Source organism: Lemur catta, chromosome 1 (assembly GCF_020740605.2).
Source record: "Lemur catta isolate mLemCat1 chromosome 1, mLemCat1.pri, whole genome shotgun sequence".
Classification (NCBI taxonomy): Eukaryota; Metazoa; Chordata; class Mammalia; order Primates; family Lemuridae; genus Lemur; species Lemur catta.
The window spans coordinates 48676805-48697533 of record NC_059128.1 but is presented as its reverse complement, the minus strand read 5'-3'; the positions used below and the strand labels follow the sequence as shown (position 1 = coordinate 48697533).

General features: G+C 38.7%; 1 protein-coding gene and 1 non-coding gene across 6 annotated transcripts in view; one reads left to right on the top strand and one right to left on the bottom strand.

Annotated features, from left to right (window-relative positions):
* Positions 1–6395: 6395 nt before the first annotated feature.
* The window catches only part of PRPF39 (pre-mRNA processing factor 39), a 33154-nt gene continuing 18820 nt past the window's right edge, over positions 6396–20729 (top strand). Inside the window, exons 1-3 of one of the 5 annotated variants that reach the window (XM_045567910.1) lie at positions 6396–6547; positions 19185–19537; positions 19968–20093. In XM_045567910.1, the coding sequence (XP_045423866.1) occupies positions 19214–19537; positions 19968–20093 (450 nt within the window). In that variant the 5' untranslated portion in view covers positions 6396–6547; positions 19185–19213. Of the gene's footprint in view, positions 6548–19184; positions 19538–19967; positions 20616–20729 lie in introns of those variants that run through there. The other 4 variants (XM_045567915.1, XM_045567933.1, XM_045567926.1 and 1 more) reach the window with 4 other exon arrangements.
* On the bottom strand, positions 9161–9267 carry LOC123631128. The gene has a single exon (XR_006733001.1). It is a non-coding gene; the product is annotated as a U6 spliceosomal RNA (small nuclear RNA).

The window sequence follows — 20729 nt, the reverse complement described above, 5'->3', positions numbered from 1 at the left end:
AGGACTAGATGACTTTTAAGGTCCTATCCTATTCTAAAATTTTATGATTTTATGTTTATTCTTTTTCACTGTGTAAATGACCAGTTTTCTAATGCATTTGGCTGCTTTTCAAATTGTGATTCTTTGTATTTATCCACAACTTCTGAGAAAAATACAAACAGGTTTCACTGCTATTTGAAGCTGAGCTAAAAGAAGTGTAAAGACTTGGCTAATTTTTTATATACACTGTTATATAATTACATACATACTTTAAAAATGCCTTATATTTTCTTCTAAGTGTATTTTATTATAGTCCTATAGTTTATATCTAGAGTGGGCAAACTTTCTGTTTGGGCCAGAAAGCAAACATTTTTGGCTTTGTAAGCCACAGAAAAATTATGACTTTTTTTTTATTATTTTAAACAATCCTTTAACAATGTAAAACACATTCTAAGCACAGGCCATGGAAAAATAGTCCTCTGGCATAGTTTGCCAACACCTGATTTAGACCCTTTTGACCTCAGTTGTAAGTCTGAGATCATCATTAAATTTTGCTTCAACCCTTCTTGATATGCATCATTGAAACAACAGTTATAGATTTTGTTTTATTAAATAGATTTTGTTTTATTAATTATGACCACTGCTCTTGTGTCACTGCACTTGTGCTAGCTAAATTTGCAGTATCCCTTGTTGGATAAATTGAAGGTAAACTTTAAATTTTAAAGGCAAAACAAGACCATTACTTTATGTATAACTTATTTTGAATAGATGATACAGTTTGAATGAGACCCAGTGATTGGTTATGAGCTCAGGGTACTCCATATTATTTAAATTCTGCCAGGGACTTGTTCCATTGTTTTGGTCCTGCTCTTTCATGAGTAATCCTTTACTCTTGACAGAAGAGTCCTGACAAGACTATGAATTCAACTGATATTGTAATTTGGCAACCTGTGGACACAGACTTTCAGTTTGGCTAATTTTTAGCTTACCATATTAGTGGATCTGAGATGTGCATTTCATGGCCCCTACATAGGATTCACCAGACATATTTGTTCTACTTCTAATTGAAGATAAGTAATTTCTGCTATAAGGGATAAAAATGATCACCCTAAAAACAAAAGACTGAACAATGATGAGACTGCTTGGCAAAAATATGGGTCTGTAGTATTAACTCCTCTTTCATTTCTGATATTAATTTATAGATCATTAAGTCTTTGGATCACTTACTTTTCAGATTTTACCCTTTCCTCTTTTCTGCTAAAATATCTGAATGTAGGAGGGGGATCACTGTGTCATTGGTGCAGTCCTCAGTTCTACCAACCTTGTTGGTCTCAGCTTCAGTGTGTATGGACTAGACTGCACCATGGACTGGGCCATTGACCCAGGCTTTTAGGCTTGTACTGTTGGTGCCCATCATCCGAATCTGCACCTGGCCCTTTGCCTTTAGTCATGAAATTTCTACTTGCCCCCCTTTGCCGTTTTAGCACCTCTTTGTTCTTTTAGTGGCCACAGGAGAAACTGAAAATCTCTTGTACAACATGAGCAGGCCATGGTGAGAAGGAAGTGTGCCTCAAACTCAGCTATCTAGCCCAAAATAATTCTCTCCTTTTTCCAGCAGAATCATTGAGATTTGCTCCAACTAAGACCAATTATGAATATGGTTTCGTAACCCTGTGACAAGAGAACACAAAAGACCTGGAATAGGGAAATGGCGGAAAAAAGAAAAAGATAAGAGATTAAAACACAAATATCTCTTTCATTTGGACATTTGTAAAGCTGTGAAAACATTACACAAATTAATAATCTAATAAACTATCCTGAAAGAGGAACAACAGGATCAAAATAAATAACTTTTCAGGAAGACTGAACTAAGGAGATACCATTTGAAGCAAATCTTAAAGATCAAGTAATCGTAGAGAGGAAACAAGCTTCATGTTGTGTTTGGGTTTAAATCTCCTGGAGCTACAGTTTTAAGTTTACTTGCAGTACCAGTAAGGAGAAACACTAAATATAGGAGTCTGTTTCTAATAGAAGAGCCACCACAATTTATTTAATGATGGATTTATTTATAATGTAAATGAACAAATTCCATTCTGTGAACTAATATAAAATTTTAAGGCTCACCACCACCCCCACCCGCTGACTGAATGGACTCTCTGGTGGCCAACGGAATATCCTAAAACTAAATTGCCTGCCAGGAGGAGGGAGGTCAGATATGCCTATGCCTCATCATGCCTCCCTCCCTTCTTGGGGACATCCTTTGTAACCCACTAAGAAGCCTCAGGGTATGCAAAACAAACCTACAGTCCCTCAATTTACACAACAAATCTATGTCTGGTGGCTTATCTCTGACAAACAGCAACTATGTTAAAACATTCCAAGCCTTTACACAAAGCTTCATGTCTTTAACCAATTACAAGCCAAAGAATCTTTAAATCCACCTATAACTTGCAATCCTCTCCCTCCCGCTTCGAGATGGCCCACCTTTTCTGGCCAAACCAATGTATGTGTCCCACGTATTGATTTATGACTTTACCTGTAACCCCTGTCTCCCTGAAATGCATAAAACCAAACTGTAACCCAGCCACAGCCAGTCCACTTGCTCAAGGCCTCTTGGGCGTGGCTCCAGGTCATGATCTTCAAATTTGGCTCAGAATAAATCTCTTTAAAGTTATTTTACAGAGTTTGGTTTCTTTTCTGTTGACAATTCCCCAGAGCAAATATACTCTGTAATTTAAATGATCCATGTGGTGTTTTCTACACCGTTTCATTGCATGTTACATTTTGAAGAGAATAAACAGGAACCTTGTACTAAATAGCTCAGAAAGAAACTGTGATTAACAATAGGTATCACAAGAAACATTTTACTCTTTTATAAATCAGGACCCCAGAAGGAAATAGATGGCAAACCAAAATCAGGATAATTTGAGAAGGGACTATTTAAAAAGACAGGGTTTAGGGAAACCCAGAACCTGGAAGAAGAAAGAGATATGTAGAGAGGGTCAGCTTGATCAGAGCTGAGATTCCCACATAGAGGGAGCTAGGGAATAAATACCGTGGCCTCACTCTTCCCTTCCATTCTGTCAGGACTCTGTGTTGGCCACACCTAACCAGAAACAAGGGAGAAGAGAACCCACTGATGTGTCTATAAGGGTGTTTCACGGTGAGCACGTGTATTGTTAGAACCGGTTCCCCGTTCGGCCCCAGGAACAGAATGGCAGAGTCCAAGGCTGCAAAAGGCAAAGGAGTTTATTGGCTGGCTCGAGCCAGGGTCCAAGTCCCAGAGCACCAACGCAGTGGTCTCTTTACGAACTAGGACCCCGCTCAATGGGACATATGCCCTTTTATATTCTTTGCTACAGCTTGTTACAAAAGATTGTCCAATATTGATTGCCCAAACACACACACACACACACACACACACACACACACACACACACACACACACACACACACCCTGCACAAGCCGTTTACGTGCCATTAGGAATGTTGCCCTGGCTGTTAGGCTGTTTACGTGCTGATCATGCCTTGGCCCCTTTATCAGTAAGTTATTTGCAGTCACCCCCCCAGGGCCTGGGCCTTGTTTACCAAGCATTTGAGTAAGCAAGCACCGTTCACAGAAGCGGAATTTGGCCGTTAGCTATAAGCAAATTATTTTACTTTTCAACACACTTAGTTCAATGAAATAGCATAACACACTTGAAATAGCACAACACACTTGTAGGGGCTGCAAATTATTTCTGCTCTTCATTATGTAAACCCATCTTCAAAGGCCAGAGGAGCTGAGAGGCCAAAGAAAGAGACCAACAAATCTAGTTTCTCAGAAAGAAACTCCTAATAGGGATTTAGGAACAGAAGCCATGTATCAGGCAGCCTCAGAAACTATCCTTTATACAGCAAGCATCCCTGCACCTGGCCCTCCAGAAACTATCCTTTATACAGCAAGCTCGTTTGGTAAAACAGGTGTAGCTGGTCATGTCTCAGACCCTCTTGCAAAACTTGTGACCACTGGGGAAGTTAGATACGTCTCTTTATGAGGGGTTATCTACGTTACAGGCATTGTTTTTTGACCTTGTTGTGGGAATGCCTTGGCATGTAGAAGTCAAACATCCCATCCTTCATTATGGCAGTTTTACTTTAAGATGGCATTACTCTTGCTATGTAACAAGCTGTTCTCCTACAAAGGGTCAATCTCTCCAGAGAACAACAGGGCAGAGAGTTGATCTGGAGTGGCAAATGGAAGAAATACATTACATGAATAAACAACACCTTTTCCCATCTGTCACATTTCTTTGTTCTCTCTGTTTCTGAGATCATCTGACTATAAATACAGTATTTTAGAGCCCACTACCTCCTAACCACATTATTTGGTATAATATCTTTTTTCTTCCCAAAGCTTATGATTTGGATACACAATTTTTTAAAGTCATCTAAGGCTAAATCAATATTTCAAATAATTTATATTTTTATTAGTGGGGAGCACATTCTAGGTAGAGGGAAAAGCACATTGAAAGGACTCATAAAAGGGTCTGGGAACAGTGGGTTCTGTGGGGTTAGTAACACTGAGAAGGCTGGTGTGATTATTAAAGATGGTATTTTTAGTGTGAAAGAGTTTAGGTTTTTCTTACAAACAGTGGGGGAAACCAGCACAGGTTTTTAAGCAAAAGAGGGAGAGCAAAAAAGGTAAAATGTAGAAACCTAGATAAAGGGAAATAATGAATCTACAGTGAATAAAGTTGAAGAAGCAGGTGGAATTTTACAAAATGGCTATTCAAGGGGATGTGATCTCAGAGATAATCTTATTTACTCATGAAGAATTTGAGGCCACAATAGGAAAGACAGAAAGAACCAGAAAGGGAGTGAAGGTTGTGCTAGTCAAAGTCACTAACAGTGCTGGAAATAAACTCCTGCCTTTCTTCCCAATAAATCACTCCCATAACAGCTCCTTCCCATAGCAAACAACAATGATTAAACCTGTAAGAAGCATGGCCACACTGTCAGAGAATCCAAAAAAGTTACCTTGAAGAGCAGAGGAAGCAAATGGAAGGGGAAAGCTGCAACTAGGTGCAGTTTAATGGAAGTGAAAGGTAGAAAAGAAGATTGAATTTGATATTTGGAAGCAAAGATGCTGTTGAGGGAATTTATTATTAACAGAGTTGTGGACAGGAAACACTATCTTGCAGAGAAACATTTCTGGAAGCAAAGAGATTACAGAGGGGGAGTTAGAGTCCAGTTGTGATACTACTAACCCTTGAGTAAGAGATTACATGGTAAGTGATGGATGAATGCAGGAGTGCAATTGTAACAGAATCTTAAAGGGAGAGGGACCAGATTTGAAAGAAGAAAAAAAAAATTAAGGTGGGGATGTGGGGGTACAACTGAAGAAAACCACTAAAATTGTCAGTACAAAGCTCTCTCCATTTGTCCAGAAGATAATTTTACATACCTTAAAAAAAATTTTTTTATGATTTAATTTTAATTTTTTCCCTGAGGAGACGTCGCCTGGGCTATAAAATGAAGGTGTGTTTCCTACATATCCGTTTAGTAGTGACAAAGATTCTTTGCTTGGCCAACTTTAGTCTGGTTTCTGAATCTTCTGCTAGGCCCATCATCTGTGCATGCCCTTGTAAAATCTAGTTGTAGCAAAGAACCTTGCTAAAGTCAGTTTAGCAAGAACCCCCCATCCTGGGTATCTGTTCCCAATACCTCATCAGGTTCCTCATCTCTACCACTCCCCAGGTGACATCTGATTATCCTGGCCTGTTTTTAGCCAGAATGGCCCTTACTCCTGATATTTCCTCTTAGTAATTTTCCACCCGCTTAGCTCTGCTCCTTGGCTATGCATTCCCACTTGCCCATGCTGTATCGGTAGTCGGGCCCAACATCTCTTTCCCCATTGCAAGGTTGCTTCGCAGTCATGCCTATACCTATTCCCATGGTCCTGAATTAATCTTCCTTACCGTGCCTTGACAAGTGTCACTGGATAGTTTTTTCTGTAATGACAGTCTTTTCTGCAAACCCTGAAATCCACAACTGTTTCATCTTCATGAAACCTGAGTGTGTCCAGAATCCATACCATCTTGAAGTTTGAGGGTTTAAGGCTGAATTTCTGCCCATTTTCATTTTCAGGTAAATTTTTAGGGGTAAAGCCTGGGCAATTGTTGGGAAACCTTGCCCCAAAAGAGTAACGATATTCACTTTTTCGGGGGTGGGGCGTTGTCTGTGTTTAAGATGAGGGGTCTGAAAGGCCCTGAGGCCCTAAACACCGTTTTTTTGGGCTGGGAATTTCCCACAGGTAGAAAGCGGGGTCTGAGCCGGCGGCGGGGGCGGGGCTGGAGCCGCCCAGACAGTCTTTGGCCCCGGGAGGGCGAGGCCTGCGCGCCGCGGACCCACGTGACTCCTTCGCCTCCCGGGACACCGACGCATGCGCACTGCGCTTTCGACTAGGCTGGCGTGTCGCTGGTGGCGGCAGCTGCGGTGGCTGTGGGGACCCAGGCTGTGGAAGTGCCGTCTTCGGCTAGGTTGGCCCAGGCTTTGGCTCATGGCATCAAGCGGCATCCATCGTAAGGTCAGCTGGGGTGGGTGCCTTGAAATCAGCTGGAGGAGGTGATACTTAGGGCAGGAAGGGGCCTGCGGCGTTTCAGGCCGCGCTGGGACCGCGGCCTCCCTCTCCCGCCCTGTTTGCGGCCTGGCTGGGTCCGGCGCCCGCTGTCCCTTCCCGTCTCCTTCCCACCTGTTGGGTGGAGCCGTGCGAGGTTTCCTTACACCAGACGTTTCCCTTGGCGGTTCGTTAGGTCGGGCGGGTAAGTGTGGGCCTCATTCACCTGGATTTAGGACGAGATTTGGGGGTAAGGCTGAAGCTCTCACTTACCTCAGAGCTGGAAACCAGCGTTACTAGGACGACTGCGAGTGGAAGGGGCCCATATTGGGAGGATGTAATATAAATTCTATTAATAAAGTATTTGCGCGCCTTATAGGGCGAGTTCTCTGGCTTTTAACTACATAAGCAACACTTTCGGGGCCCTAAGGCACAGCACCCCGAAGATCAGCCAAAGCTTTTGGCAGAATAGGATAAAAACAGAAAAATCGAACATCAGAGATCCTAATGGTATCTTTTAAAGGAATCTATTTAAGAATGGTCACCTTTTGTAATCAGAGACCGCCACTGGTGTTTTTTTCGCTCCAAAATCACATAAGTTAATAAATACTACTTGCAGTTAATAAATAATATCGTTTAATGTATTATTGATGATGCTATGGTACCATATAATTTTGTGCTGATTCAAATGTTATTTTACTTTGATGTTCCTGTTGTCTTCTGTTTGAGGACTTCAGGTTATTTGGCCACTGATCTAATTTGTTCAGAAATACTTTAAACTTTCCTACAGCTGGAAAAGGTGAAGTTTAAGACAAAGTTTTATGCAGGGAAGTATGAAGCTCATGCTGGCACTGAAGTGTTTTGTGCTCTATGAGAGCGAGGTGGAGTGGAAAACACAAAAAAAGCAGCTACTGTCAGGTTTCCCTCCTCCCCACAGATTTATAACCTCATTCTAGAGTTGCAAAAGTTGTAACTTTCCAGTGTTCATTCCCTGGTGAGGATAAAGGTGATGGAAAGGAGTTCCACTGAGACTATTTCTTAGATTGTGAACTCTGAAATAATTAGGGGTTGACCAAATGTGGCTACTTAGTAAGTGGTAGGAGATACTATATTTCAAGTGAGAATAGAAAAGCAGAATATTTTTTGTCTCAGAATATTTTTACTTGCTTACCTTATAGTTGAATAAGAAAAAGGATTTTCAAAGTCAGTGATAAAAATTGTGTGTTTTCTGAGGTGTGTTAACACAAATAATTCTTCATAAAATACAGGACGTTTTAAAAATTAAAAATAGCCAAAGGAAGAAGAAAGTAGTAGTTCCAGACAAATGGTAATGTTTTCAAAGATCTGGAGATGATGCAAAACTTTATGTAAATACATATACAAAGTCTAGTTTCTGGAACATAATAAATGTTTAATATGTAGAAACTTTAAAAAGGTCAGTCTGTGAACAATCTGCTTAGTTAGCCTCCAAAACCAGTTGTCAAAACCAGTGGTTGTGATAGGCTCTTTTCTTCTAACATCTCAAATCTCTAAATTGGTTTATCTGTAGATGAGGAACAGAGTGATTTGTGGATTGCAAAGCTAGTTGATTTGCTGTACCCTAATTCCTGACTTTAAATCTTTAGTGATGACTTAAGATTTTTATATCTTGCTCTGTTTATGAAAAAGAATAACCAATTGCACAATTTTTCAGTACCTCTACAGGCATAAGAGGCATATAGAGAGTAAAAAGAATGTATTAGATCAGATGTCCCATTTTAAATTGTTGGTCATTTAAGTCATCCTCCAAAAGACCTTTTAAATTTTAAAATGACGTGAATTGTTACATGTTTAATGTATTTCATAACTATACTGAAAGTTAAATGTATTATTTTTTAGTATATTGCATATTCACTTTATAATTTATTGTGTTTCCTTTTATACTTGTGTACTTTATGCCTGTCATATGACTTTATAAGGAAGTGTAATGGAATAAAAAGGCATCAATGGTTTGGTGAGTCGAGAAAAGGAGTACTTTTGTTAGTCTGAGGGAAAAGCCTGTATTAGGGCTCAGACACAAAGAATCTAATAGGCTCTGGAAATGGCAATGAGGAGGAGTATTGTAGGATAAATACTTTTGGAAAGTTAAGTTGGGACCAGATATATCACTCACTTGTTCAGAGATATTTATTGTGGTGTTATATACCAGGCATTATTTTAAGTTTTAGGGACATAGCAGTGAACAAAACTAACAAGGCCTCTTTCTTACTGAATTTGATATTCTAGTGATATTAATTTAGTTTATCTGGAGCAGTAGTGCAGTAATGTTTTTAAAATTTTTTGACTGCAACCCACAATAGGATGTACATGTGACATCACAACCCAATAAACAGTTGCATTGTTTGTATGTTTCAACAATACGCCTTAATGTGTATATGCACTCATATATGTTTTTTTCTATTTTTTATTTATCCATTTAAAAAAATGAGAAGCTGATTTGAAGCAGTCTATAGTTTGAAAAACATTGATCTTTTGGGAAGATAATAATTACTTAAATTATATTAGAGTGAATGTAAAGAAGGGGATAGTTAATTTTTTTTAAAAAATAATATGGAACGCTTCATGAATTTTTGTGTCATTCTTGTGTAGGGGCCATGCTGATCTTTTCTTTATTGTTCCAATTTTAGTGTATGTGCTGCCAAAGTGAGCACAGGGGATAGTTAACTTTTTAAAGTTCATTGTTATTTTTGATTGATAAATCATAATTATATACATTTATGGGGTAGGGGATAGTTAATTTTTATAGCAAGGTATGTGTGATTATTTTGTGAATGGGCTTAGAGAGGCTAAGTAACTTGCTTAGAGAGGCTAAGTAACTTGCTCAGAGTTCCCTAGTGAGTAGCCAGGCTAGATCTTTAATTCAGTTCTGTTGACCTAGAAAGCCCAAACCCTTAACGATTCCTATTTGGTGATGAAAGCAATATACCAGGTTTTAGTATGGGTTACTAAGGACTCTGATGTTATTTGTTTATTATTCAAGGAATTGAGTGTGTACTAGGCCTCCAGGTATACTATATCTCTACATATGGGTAGATCTGGTCCTTGCCCTCAAGAAATTTATAATCTAGTAGGGAAGATAGACATTGAACAAGTATCACAATTGTGATGTGTGTCCTGGAGAAGAAGACAGAATGCTCTGGGAGCATCATTGGGGGAAATCTAACTTATTTGGAGGAAGTGAGAATACTTTCAGGAAGTGATGTTTAAACTTGGCCCAGAAGAAAGATTTGGCTTTAGTTAGTTTGAAGGTATTGAGTGGGAGTGTAGGGGTAGGGTAGAGGGATGGGAGAGCATTCCAAGTAGAGGAAATGACATATGCTAAGGTTCCTTAGGTGAAAAGAATGGGATGGGGAAAAGAAAAACAAAGACAAAAAACAAATGGAATGTATTGGCTGTAAAAGTAGGGAAGAGTTAAGAATTTTGGTGTTAGGATGGGGTTGAATCCTGGCTCTGTTTCTTACTACTTGTATACATTTGGACAAGTTATTTGACCTTAATAAATTTTGGTTTCACTATCCTTAAGAGAAAAAAATGGCATTTAACAAAATATTTGTTTAATAAATAACATCTCTCGTTATCAGTAATAGCTAGTAATTGCAGTCATAGCAATGCAGATGGCATGACTTCATTCATTCTTTCAAAAATAATGAGTATATTCTATGGGCCAGGCAACTCAGTATACAATAGGTGAATTGCACATGTGGGTGTATAATTACATTAAAATGTTATGAAATGATATACTTTTACTGGACAAAGCACTGTGATCAAATTTTTTTTTCTATTCTATTTTCCATTTGAAAAAAGGAAAAGAAGCAATCTGCAGTTTGAAAATTACTGATATAGTGGGGAGATAATGATTACTTAAAACAGTAGCATGCGAGTGTAAATAAAAAGGGCTGGTTAACTCTTACAGCAGGGTATACTAAATAATTAAATTGTTCACTATTATAATTCATTCTGTGGATAAAAGAAAAAAAAGTAGAACAAGGTAAAGGGGATCAGGTATGCTGGTGATGGGAGCGAGTTACAATTTTAAATAGGGTAGCCCAGGTAGGTCTTATTGAGAAGACGGCATTTCAGAAAAGGTTTAATGGACGTGAGAAAGGTAGCAATGTAGGTATCTGGGAGATTGCTCTAGGCAGATGAACAGTAGTGCAGTAGTGCAAAGGTAAATGATTGGAGAGGAGGCAGTGGGCCATTGGAAGGACATTGACTTTTTTTTTTTGCACTTTTTAAATTTATTTTTAGAGACAGAGTCTTGCTCTGTCTCTCAGGCTGGAGTATGGTGGCGCACTGTCGTAGCTCACTGCAGCCTTAAACTCCTGGGCTTAACTGGTCCTCCTGCCTCAGCCTCCCAGGTACCTGGGATTACAGGCATGTACTATGTGGTGCCTGGATAGGAAGGACATTGACTTTTAATCTGAGATGGAGCAGTGGATTTATGTTTTTAAAAGATAATAGGCTGGGCACGGTGGTTCAAACCTATAATCCTAGTACTTCGGGAAGCCTAGGCGAGAGGATCACTTGAGCTCAGGAGTTTGAGATTAGCCTGAGCACCATAGCGAGACCCTTTCTACAAAAAATAGAAAAAATTAGCCAGGCATGGTGGCATGTTCCTGTAGTACCAGCTACTTGGGATGCTGAGGCAGGAGGATCCCTTGAACCCAGAAGTTTGAGACTGCTGTAGGCAGATGAGCTATCATAACGCTACTGTACTCTCACCTGGGCAACAGAGTGAGACCGTGTCTCAAAAAAAAAAAAAAAAAAAACCCTGAAACCAAACAAACACCCCCCCCCCCATAACTAGCTGCTGTGTCGAAAATTGGGGACAGGGAGGTGGGGGTGGGGTGGAGCAAGGAAGTAGCAGGGGACATAGAGGAGGTTATTTATAAAAGACAATAGTAGTTTTCTAGTTGTCATGAGTGGTTTGAATGAGGATTGTAAGAAATGAGTTTATAAATATATTTGAAAGATGTCCTAACAGATGAGAGAAAGAAAGGAGTCAAGGATGACACCAAGATTTTTGGCCTCAGCACCTGGAAGGAGGGAATTTGTGTCAGTGGAGATAGGAAGGCTATGGGTAAAGCAGGCTTTGGGGGAGAAATGAGGAATTAACTCAGGGACGTTTTAATGTTTGAAATGACCACATGTATGCAAATAATGTCAAGTAGGCAGTTGGATGTATGACTGTGGAGTTTGGAAAACAGGGCTGGGTTGGAGATAGAAATTGTGGAGTCAGCATATAATTAGTATTTAAAACCATGTGTGATTAGGGGTTAATGGAGATAGAGAGGGAAGATGACCAAGGACTGAGTCCTGGGGCCTTCTAACATTGAAAGATCAGAGAGCAGAGCAGCACCCAGTCTGTCTCAGGAGTGTGTCACTCAGAAGGAGTGACAGTGAGATAGGAGTAATACCATGAATTGGTGTGACCTGGAAGCCAAATGAAGAAAGTATAGTCATCGCTTGGTAATCTCAAGGGAATGGTTCCAGAACCCTCTGTGGATACCAAACTCTGTGGATGTTCAAGTCCCCCAATGGTCCTGCGGATATGAAGTTGGCCTCCATATCCTTGGGTTTTACATTGCTCCAATACTGTATTTATTTTCTCTTTCTTCTTCTCCCTTCTCCCGTCTTCCCCTCCTTCCCCTCTTTCCCCTTCCTTCCCCCATTTCCTCCTTCTCCTCCCCCTTCTCCCCCTACTCCCCCTCCCTCTTCCCTCCTTCCTTCCTCCTCCTCCCTCCTCCTCTCTGCTCTTCCTCCTCCTTCCCTTTTTTTCTTTTCCTTCCCTTCCTTCCTTCCCTTCCCCTTCCCCTTCCCCTTCCCCTTCCCTTCCCACCTGAGCAAGAGCAAGAGCAAGACCCTGTCACTACTGAAAATAGAAAAATTAGCCAGGTGCAGTGGCATGTGCTTGTAGTTCCAGCTACTCTGGAGGCTGAGGCAGGAGGATGGCTTGAGCCCAGGATTTTGCAGTGAGCTATGATGACGCCATTGCACTCTAGCCTGGGCGACAGAGCAAGACTCTGTCTCCAAAAAAAACTTTTACATGTTTTTATCTCATTCGTAGGGTTCTTACCAACCCTATGAATCAGGTGATGTAAGTGTTATTAGTCACATTTAAAAGTGAGAAAAATTAAGACTGACCTAGAATCACACAGCTATTAAGAGATAAAAGTAGGACTCATTTCCATTCCCCTTGTTCTTTTTAATATTTGCCATTCTATACTTTATCTTCTTATGATGTGTTAAAAGAAAAACTTTCAACAAATTAAATTTAACTGTTCATTTGATCAAGAACAATTCATGAATTGGGCAACACTCAGAAGCAGAGGAGGTTCAGAGAGTTCTGGTCTGCAGTGTATGGGCAGTCAGTATTTACAGACAGGACATGAGAGTAAAAGTACAAAAATAGCTTGATAGGTTACAGCAAGGATTTGCCTTATTTGGATATGGTCTGATCAGTTAACTGCCTTGATTGAGACCCAGCTATTTGCTACAGAAATTGAACTCCTAAGTTAGATTTTGATTCCCTTAAGTACTAAGTTAGGTTGCAGGTGTTTTTTTTGTTGTTTTTTTTTTTAACATAGGAACTCAGTACTCAGCCAGTGACCTCCTGTTTCTGTAAATAATTAGCAGGTGAGAGAAAGACCTGTAGTTTCTAATTCCTAGCCTTTTGTACTTTATATTTCCTAATTTTGTTGTAATTTACATGTCTTTTTAAACATTGTGGTAAGAAACACATAAAATTTACCATCTTAATCATTTTTAAGTGCTAATATGGTTGCAGAACAGAACTTTTTTATCTTGTAAAGCTGAAACACTGTACCCAGTAAACAACTCTCTTTTTCTCCCAGCCCCTAGTAAACCTCCGTTCTCTTTTCTGCTTCAATAAATTTGACTACTTTAGATGTCTCATCTGAGTAAAATCATATGGTATTTGTCTTTTGGCTGATTTTACTTATGTAATGTCCACAAGATTCATGCAGGTTGTAGCATGTGACAAGATTTCCTTTTTAATGCTGAATAATATTCTGGTGTGTGTGTGTGTGTATGTATGTGTACATTACTTTTTTTTAATCCATTTATCTGTCACTAGGGTTGCTTGCACCAGGCTATTGTAAATAGTGCTGCTGTGAACATGGGTGTACAGATATCTGTTCATGTCCCTGCTTTTGCTTCTTTTGGATATATACCCAGAAGTAGGATTGCTGAATCATATGATAGTTTTATTTTTAATTTTTTGAAGAACTGCCATAGTGTTTTCCACAGTGGTTGTACCATTTTACATTCTCACTAAGACTGTACAAAAGTTCTAGTTTCTCCATATCCTTGCCAATATTTCTTATTTGCTGTGTTTTTGTTTGTTTTTAGACGGGGTCTTGCTCACTGTTGCCTGGGCTAGAGTGCAGTGGCATGGTCATAGGTCACTGCAACCTCAAACTCCTGGGTCTTGGGCTCCGGTGATCCTCCTGCCTCAGGCTCCTTGAGTAGCTGGGACCACAGGTGCACACCACCATGCCTGGCTAACTTTTCTAATTTTTGTAGAGATATGGGTCTTACTATGTTGCCAAGGCTGGTCTTGAACTTCTGGTCTCAGGTGATCCTACCACCTCAGCCTCCAGAGTGCTGGAATAACAGGCGTGAACCATTGCATCTGGCTAGATTTGCTTTTTCTATTATTTCTTATCAAATCCTTGTGTCCATAATCTGGCTGCACCCTGCTTATTCTACTTCTTACCCTTTCACTTCCCCAATACAAACCCTCATCATTCTAGGCATTCTGTCTCTACCTTGGTTTGCCAATCATCATTTCCACCTTCTTGTCTGCCGTCAAAAAGTATTGTCAAATAGGTTGTTTTGCATTCTGGAATAATTTATCATTCTTTTTTTTTTTTTTTTTTTTTTTTTTTTTGAGACAGAGTCTCGCTCTGTTGCCCGGGCTAGAGCATTCTTTTTAAATTATTCCAAAACCTGTGATTTTTCAAAGTTACCACCAAGTTCTGTATATCACAAAGCTTTCTAGATTGCTATCATTTTCAACTGATTTCTCTAACATTTGACTTTGCTTCTTTGAATATTTTAATTTCTCTCTTTCTTTTTCTAGATAGATAGATATAGTTTTGCACTTTTTTTGAGGCAGATCTCACTCTGTTACTTAGGCTGGAGTACAATGACACAATCATAGCTCACTGCAGCCTCAAACTCCTGGGCTCAAGTGATCTTACTGCCTCAGCCTCCTGAGTAGCTAGGACTACAAGTTTGTATCACCACAACCAGCTAATTTTCAAAAAAATTTTTGTAAAGACAGCATCTCTTTATGTTGCTCAGGCTGGTCTTGAACTCGTGGCCTCAAGTGGTCCTCCTGCCGCAGCCTCCCAAAATGCTATGATTATAGGCAGGAGCCACCGTCCCCAGCCTGTTTCATTTTTTGATCTTTCTCTACCTAGTTAATAAACCTTGCAGAGCGAGGATCTTACCTTACACTTACCATATATCTCTACAAGGAATGTAATATAATACTGGACATACATCAAGCATTGAAAATTTTTGTCCCCATCAAATCTCCCCGCCATGTTCCTTTTTTTCCTTCATATTTTATGTGATTTTCCTGGTTATAACTGATTCTTCCAATGGCATTCAGACTCAGAAGGCCTTTTTTTTGTTGTTGTTGTTGTTGTTTAGAGACAGAATCTCGCTCTTTTGCCCTGGCTAGAGTGCCATGGCGTCAGCCTAGCTCACAGCAACCTCAAACTCCTGGGCTTAAGCAATCCTTCTGCCTCAGCCTCCCAAGTCGCTGGGACTACAGGCATGCGCCACCATGCCCAGCTAATTTTTTCTATATATTTTTAGTTGTCCAGATAATTTCTTTCTATTTTTTAGTAGAGATGGGGTCTCGTTCTTGCTCAGGCTAGTTCAGAAGGCCTCTTGATTTAACATTTCAGATTTATCCTTTGTTAGGAAAAAATTAGGTTCATACTGCATTTTGAAATAATGAAATTATTTTAAAATCTGTATTTTGTATTTACATGACAATTTAAAAGATGTCCCCTGACACAGAAACACATACATACCGAAAATGTAAAACTAGTAAGACAAACTCAAAAAATATTTTGCAAAGATCTGATTTTCTTAGTTTACAAAGAGCTTTTACAAACTAATAAGGGAAAAAATTAGTAATGCAGTAGAAAATATGGGCAAAAGATATGAAAAGGTATTTATGAAAAAAAGAAATACAAACTTTACCTCTCTCAGATAAATTAAAATCAAAATGAGCTACTACTTTTTTTGTTAATTGGGTGAGTAAATGTTAAGTTTCACCATAGTTAGTGCTGACAAGGGGAGATGGAGTAACGGGCTACTGTCTCATGCACTGTTAGTGTGTTAATCAGTTAGGAATGTATTTTGTCTAGAAGTAGTAAAAAACCTGTCTATTAATAGTAGTTTAAACACATAGGAATTTATTTTCTCACACAATAGGAAACTGGCATTTTGTTAGCAAATCGATGATGTCTGTGGTGGCATTTCTTAATTTTCTTGGCCAATCCCTTATTAACTGCTTCATGACATGAATTGTTTCAGATATGTTCAAATTCAAGGTAAGAACAAATTGGGAGAAGGAAAAGCCTCGCTGGTTGAGATTGTTCGTTTTTATCAAGAAAGCAAAAGGCATGCCCAGAGCTCTACCGCAGATGTCCTTTTCAGTCTCGTGGTCCCTTACATGAGATTAGGTATATTGTTGCTCTGAACAAAATCAGTATTTTATTAGTAAGGAAATTACTAATTTATTAATGAGAAAGGGGTATAGGATAGGCAACTAAAAGTGTCTGTTAGATGACTAGTGCAACTTTTCTAGACATAAATTGTCAGCATCTTCCCAAATGTAATATACACTTTGATCCAAAAGTTCCATTGATCAGAGTTTACCCATGAATAAATTTCTGTGTCCCTGAATTAGGGAACTTCGTAGAAGTACAACTTTCTGCGCCCTAGCCTAGATTTTAGAATCATTGGAGTTGGGACCGAAGAATCTATATTTGTTTTAATTTAAATACTTTACCCTAGTTGACCTTTGTTTGGAGCTAGATTTGAGAGTTTCTGTATGAACTATAGTGAAATCCAGATTTTTAAAGTACAGTAGTCATAAAATTGCAAAAAAACCTTTTAGCCAGCTAACCGATAGCTGGCTTTTCCTTTTTTTTTTTTTGTGAGACACAGTCTCGATTTGTTGCCTGGGCTAGAGTGAGTGCCGTGGCGTCAGCCTAGCTCACAACAACCTCAAACTCCTGGGCTTAAGCGATCCTACTGCCTCAGCCTCCTGAGTAGCTAGGAATACAGGCATGTGCCACCATGCCTGGCTAATTTTTTCTATACATATTTTTAGTTGGCCAGATAATTTCTTTCTATTTTTAGTAGAGACAAGGTCTCCCTCTTGCTCAGGCTGGTCTTGAACTCCTGACCTCAAGGGATCCACCTGCCTCAGCCTCCCAGAGTGCTAGGATTACAGGTGTGAGCCACCAGGCCGGCCCCTGGCTTTTCTTTAAAATAACAAAAGAACACTCACTCCGCCCCCAGTTTGGTTAAGTAATTGCAGATAAAGCCAAAAGAATATAGCACTCATCCCACTTTTGTATGGAGAACAACTATTAACACCAACTGACTATCTTACTGTATTTTATTTGGTGTAAATCTTTACAGATCTCTGTGTGCGTGTGTATTTTGTGTGTGTATATATGTGTATGTGTGCGTGTGTGTGTGTGTATATATAGAGAGAGTACTTTATCAACACAGACATACCTATTTCCTTTTAAATTATTGTTTATTATCCCATTGTATGAATATACCATTTGTTAAAGCAGTCTTTTTCTTTTTCTTTTTTTTTTTTTCAGTCTTTTTCTTAATACACCTTCCCCTTTTGCTGTAAGACAATTTTGATACTGAATGCTCTTAAACAATTTTTTTCCTGATTATTTCCATAGCATAAAATATGCACAGTTGCTATTTGGTACATTTTACTTGACTGTCCTCCAGAAATATATCTTTTTAATTGTTACCAATTCGATAATCTCATTTTAATTTATATCTTTATTAGAAAATATATGATCTTTTCATACATGTATTGGTCATTTGCATTTTTTCCTTTGTATTATTGCCTTGAAAGTCTTAATCATCTTTTAAATTACCCAGTACAATATTAAGTAGTAGTGTATTGTGAGTGTATTTTAATAGTAAATCAGTTTTATGGTTTATTTTGTTTTGAAAATAATCCCTCACTTGAAAAAAAATGAGATAATGCCCTATAATTTAATGATTTGGTTTCCATTTAAACTGTTAGTAGAAGAGATGAAGGCAATTGTACAAATATATTCTGGTACTGCCTTAAAAAGATAATTCCTTATGTTATGGCCTTAAAAATTAGATGACGTAATTTTATATATGTTGGGCAGTTAGTCCATACACTAACTATTCAGATAGTAAATTCTTAATTGTTTTTGTTTTTTAAAGCAGAGCCTTGCTTTGTTGCCCAGGCTAGAGTGCAGTGGCCTGATCATAACTCTCTGTAACCTTGAATTCCTGAACTCAAGCAATCCTTCTACCTCAGCCTCCTGAGTAGCTGGGACTACAGGCAGGCACCATGCGCAGCTAATTTAATTTTTTTTTTGAGACAGAGTCTCCCTCTGGTTGCCCCAGCTAGAGAGTAGTGGTGTCATCATAGCTCACTGCAACCTCAAACTCCTGGACTCAAGTAATTCTTCTGCCTCAGTCTCCTGTGTAACTGGGATTACAGGCGCGGGGCCACTAAGCCCGGTTAATTGTTTCTATTTTTAGTAGAGGTGGACTCTCACTCTAGCTCAGGCTGTCCTCGAACTCCTGAGCTTGAGCAAGCAATCTTCCTGCCTCCGCCCCAGAGTGCTAGAATTACAGGCGTGAGCCACTGCACTCAGCCTAAATTTTCTTTTTTTTTTTTTGTAGAGAAATAGTCTTACTATATTGCCCAAGCTGTTCTTGAACTCCTGGCCTCAAGTGATCCTTCCTCCCAACCTTGTCTTCCAAAGTGCTAGGATTATAGCTGTGTGCCCGGCCTTAAATGTTTTTAATAACATTTATTCACTTTAAAAATCACTCTTTATTTTTTTAAGACCATAATTTATATCGTCTATGATAACATTGAAAGCTAGTTGCCAGGATTTAAAATTTATTGTAAATATATAGATATATTTTGGAAATAACTTTGTTTTCTAAAACTTTCTCCTGAGCTAAGTGATGTACTAACTTCCTTCTGAAATGCTTATATCCTCTGAAATGCTTATATCCATGACCAGAATTTGTCTTGTCAGTTTTACACTTAGGCTTCAGGACAGATATAAAAGATATTGCTGTTTTCCAGTGATTGATAGCAAGATAGCATTCAGGCATTTAATTTTAGATTTTTAGCTAGCTGTGAATTTTAAATATGGTTGCTTCATTAGGGAGCAGGTGTGATATTTGTTTTATGAATGAAGAAACTAAAGCCATGGTTATTTTATTAACATTTGGAAGATGTTTCTCTTTTTTGTGTGTGTTTCCACAGATCATTAACTGAAGACAGAATAAATAGCTATGCAGAATTCTCACATGGATGAGTACAGAAATTCTAGCAATGGCAGCACAGGCAGCAATTCAGAGGTAGTGGTAGAACATCCTGCTGATTTCAGTACTGAGATTATGAATGTTACAGAAATGGAACAGTCACCTGATGACTCTCCCAATATCAATACATCTACAGAAGAAAGTGAAATGGCAAATGCTGTGGACCTTCCAGTGACACTGACAGAAACAGAAGCAAATTTCCCTCCAGAATATGAAAAATTTTGGAAAACTGTAGAAAATAATCCTCAGGATTTTACAGGCTGGGTATATTTACTTCAGTATGTAGAACAGGAGGTTAGTAACTATTTAAATGGTATTAGAAGGGACAGATTAATCAAATAAGTAATAGCAGTTTATAACAAAACAATAGGCCTCATTGTTTTGTAATTAAAATGGGCTCTTAAAATTTTCAGAGTAAGTTGAATGACATTAGATACATTTTTAGCTTTGAAAATAACATAGCTTTTGTATATTGTGGAGAGTCAGTGTAAGTAGAGTCAAAGCCTAGTATTTTATAATAATTGGGGTGTGTGCGTGTAAAATTGCTGAAATAAGGTTTACAAAATTAGTTTCTTCTGTTTTAATTGCATTTATAGGAAAATGGGCTGCTGTGTGTGTGATTTTTAAGCCTGTAGTTTATTTTTGAGATGAGATTTGAAAGGATAATAAATGTTTTTGACAAAATCTTCCAAGATGTTTAAATACCTTGTTTTATTTTCATCAGAATCACTTGATGGCTGCCAGGAAGGCTTTTGACAAATTTTTCATACACTATCCATATTGCTATGGTTATTGGAAAAAGTATGCAGATCTTGAAAAGCGGCATGACAACATTAAACAATCAGATGAGGTGCGTACATCACTGAATAAAGTTATCTCCATTAGGTACTGTAAGCCAATTAATAACAAAACAAAGACTTTTCTTTTTTGGCTGGCAGTACCTACCATTTATGGTCAAACAATTTTTATAGGGTATTTTATTTGCATTTGTCACTCTTGTGGCATTTGTAGCTAATATTTTCTCTCTTTGTTGGCAGGTGCGTTAAACCTCTACAGTTTGTCAAGCTTTGCAGTGCAAGCCTCTGTATTACACTGCAGCTTAACAAGTAGGGCAGGGCTTTTCTCTCACTTACATTTATTTCTCATTTTCCAAACAATATAGTTGGTTTGCTAGTCACATTTGCTACGTCTTATTGCATTTTTGGTCAGACGCTGTCATTGATGCTCTAATGGGTCTGTGCCCTATGGTCTGTAACCCAAAGCCTGCCCACACAACCCGGTCAGAATGCAGGGACTGCTGCGCTTTGAAGATCAAGACTCTGCACGTGGGGATCAGAACATTGCCATGTTCTATCCAACCTCCACCCAAATGGTAATGGTAGATTATTTAAACAAAATTCCAGTAATTAGTATTTCTAAGGTTCACCGGATAACACAGTGTTGCCTCTCTGTTAAGAAATAATGAAATATTTGAAGTACAGTTCAT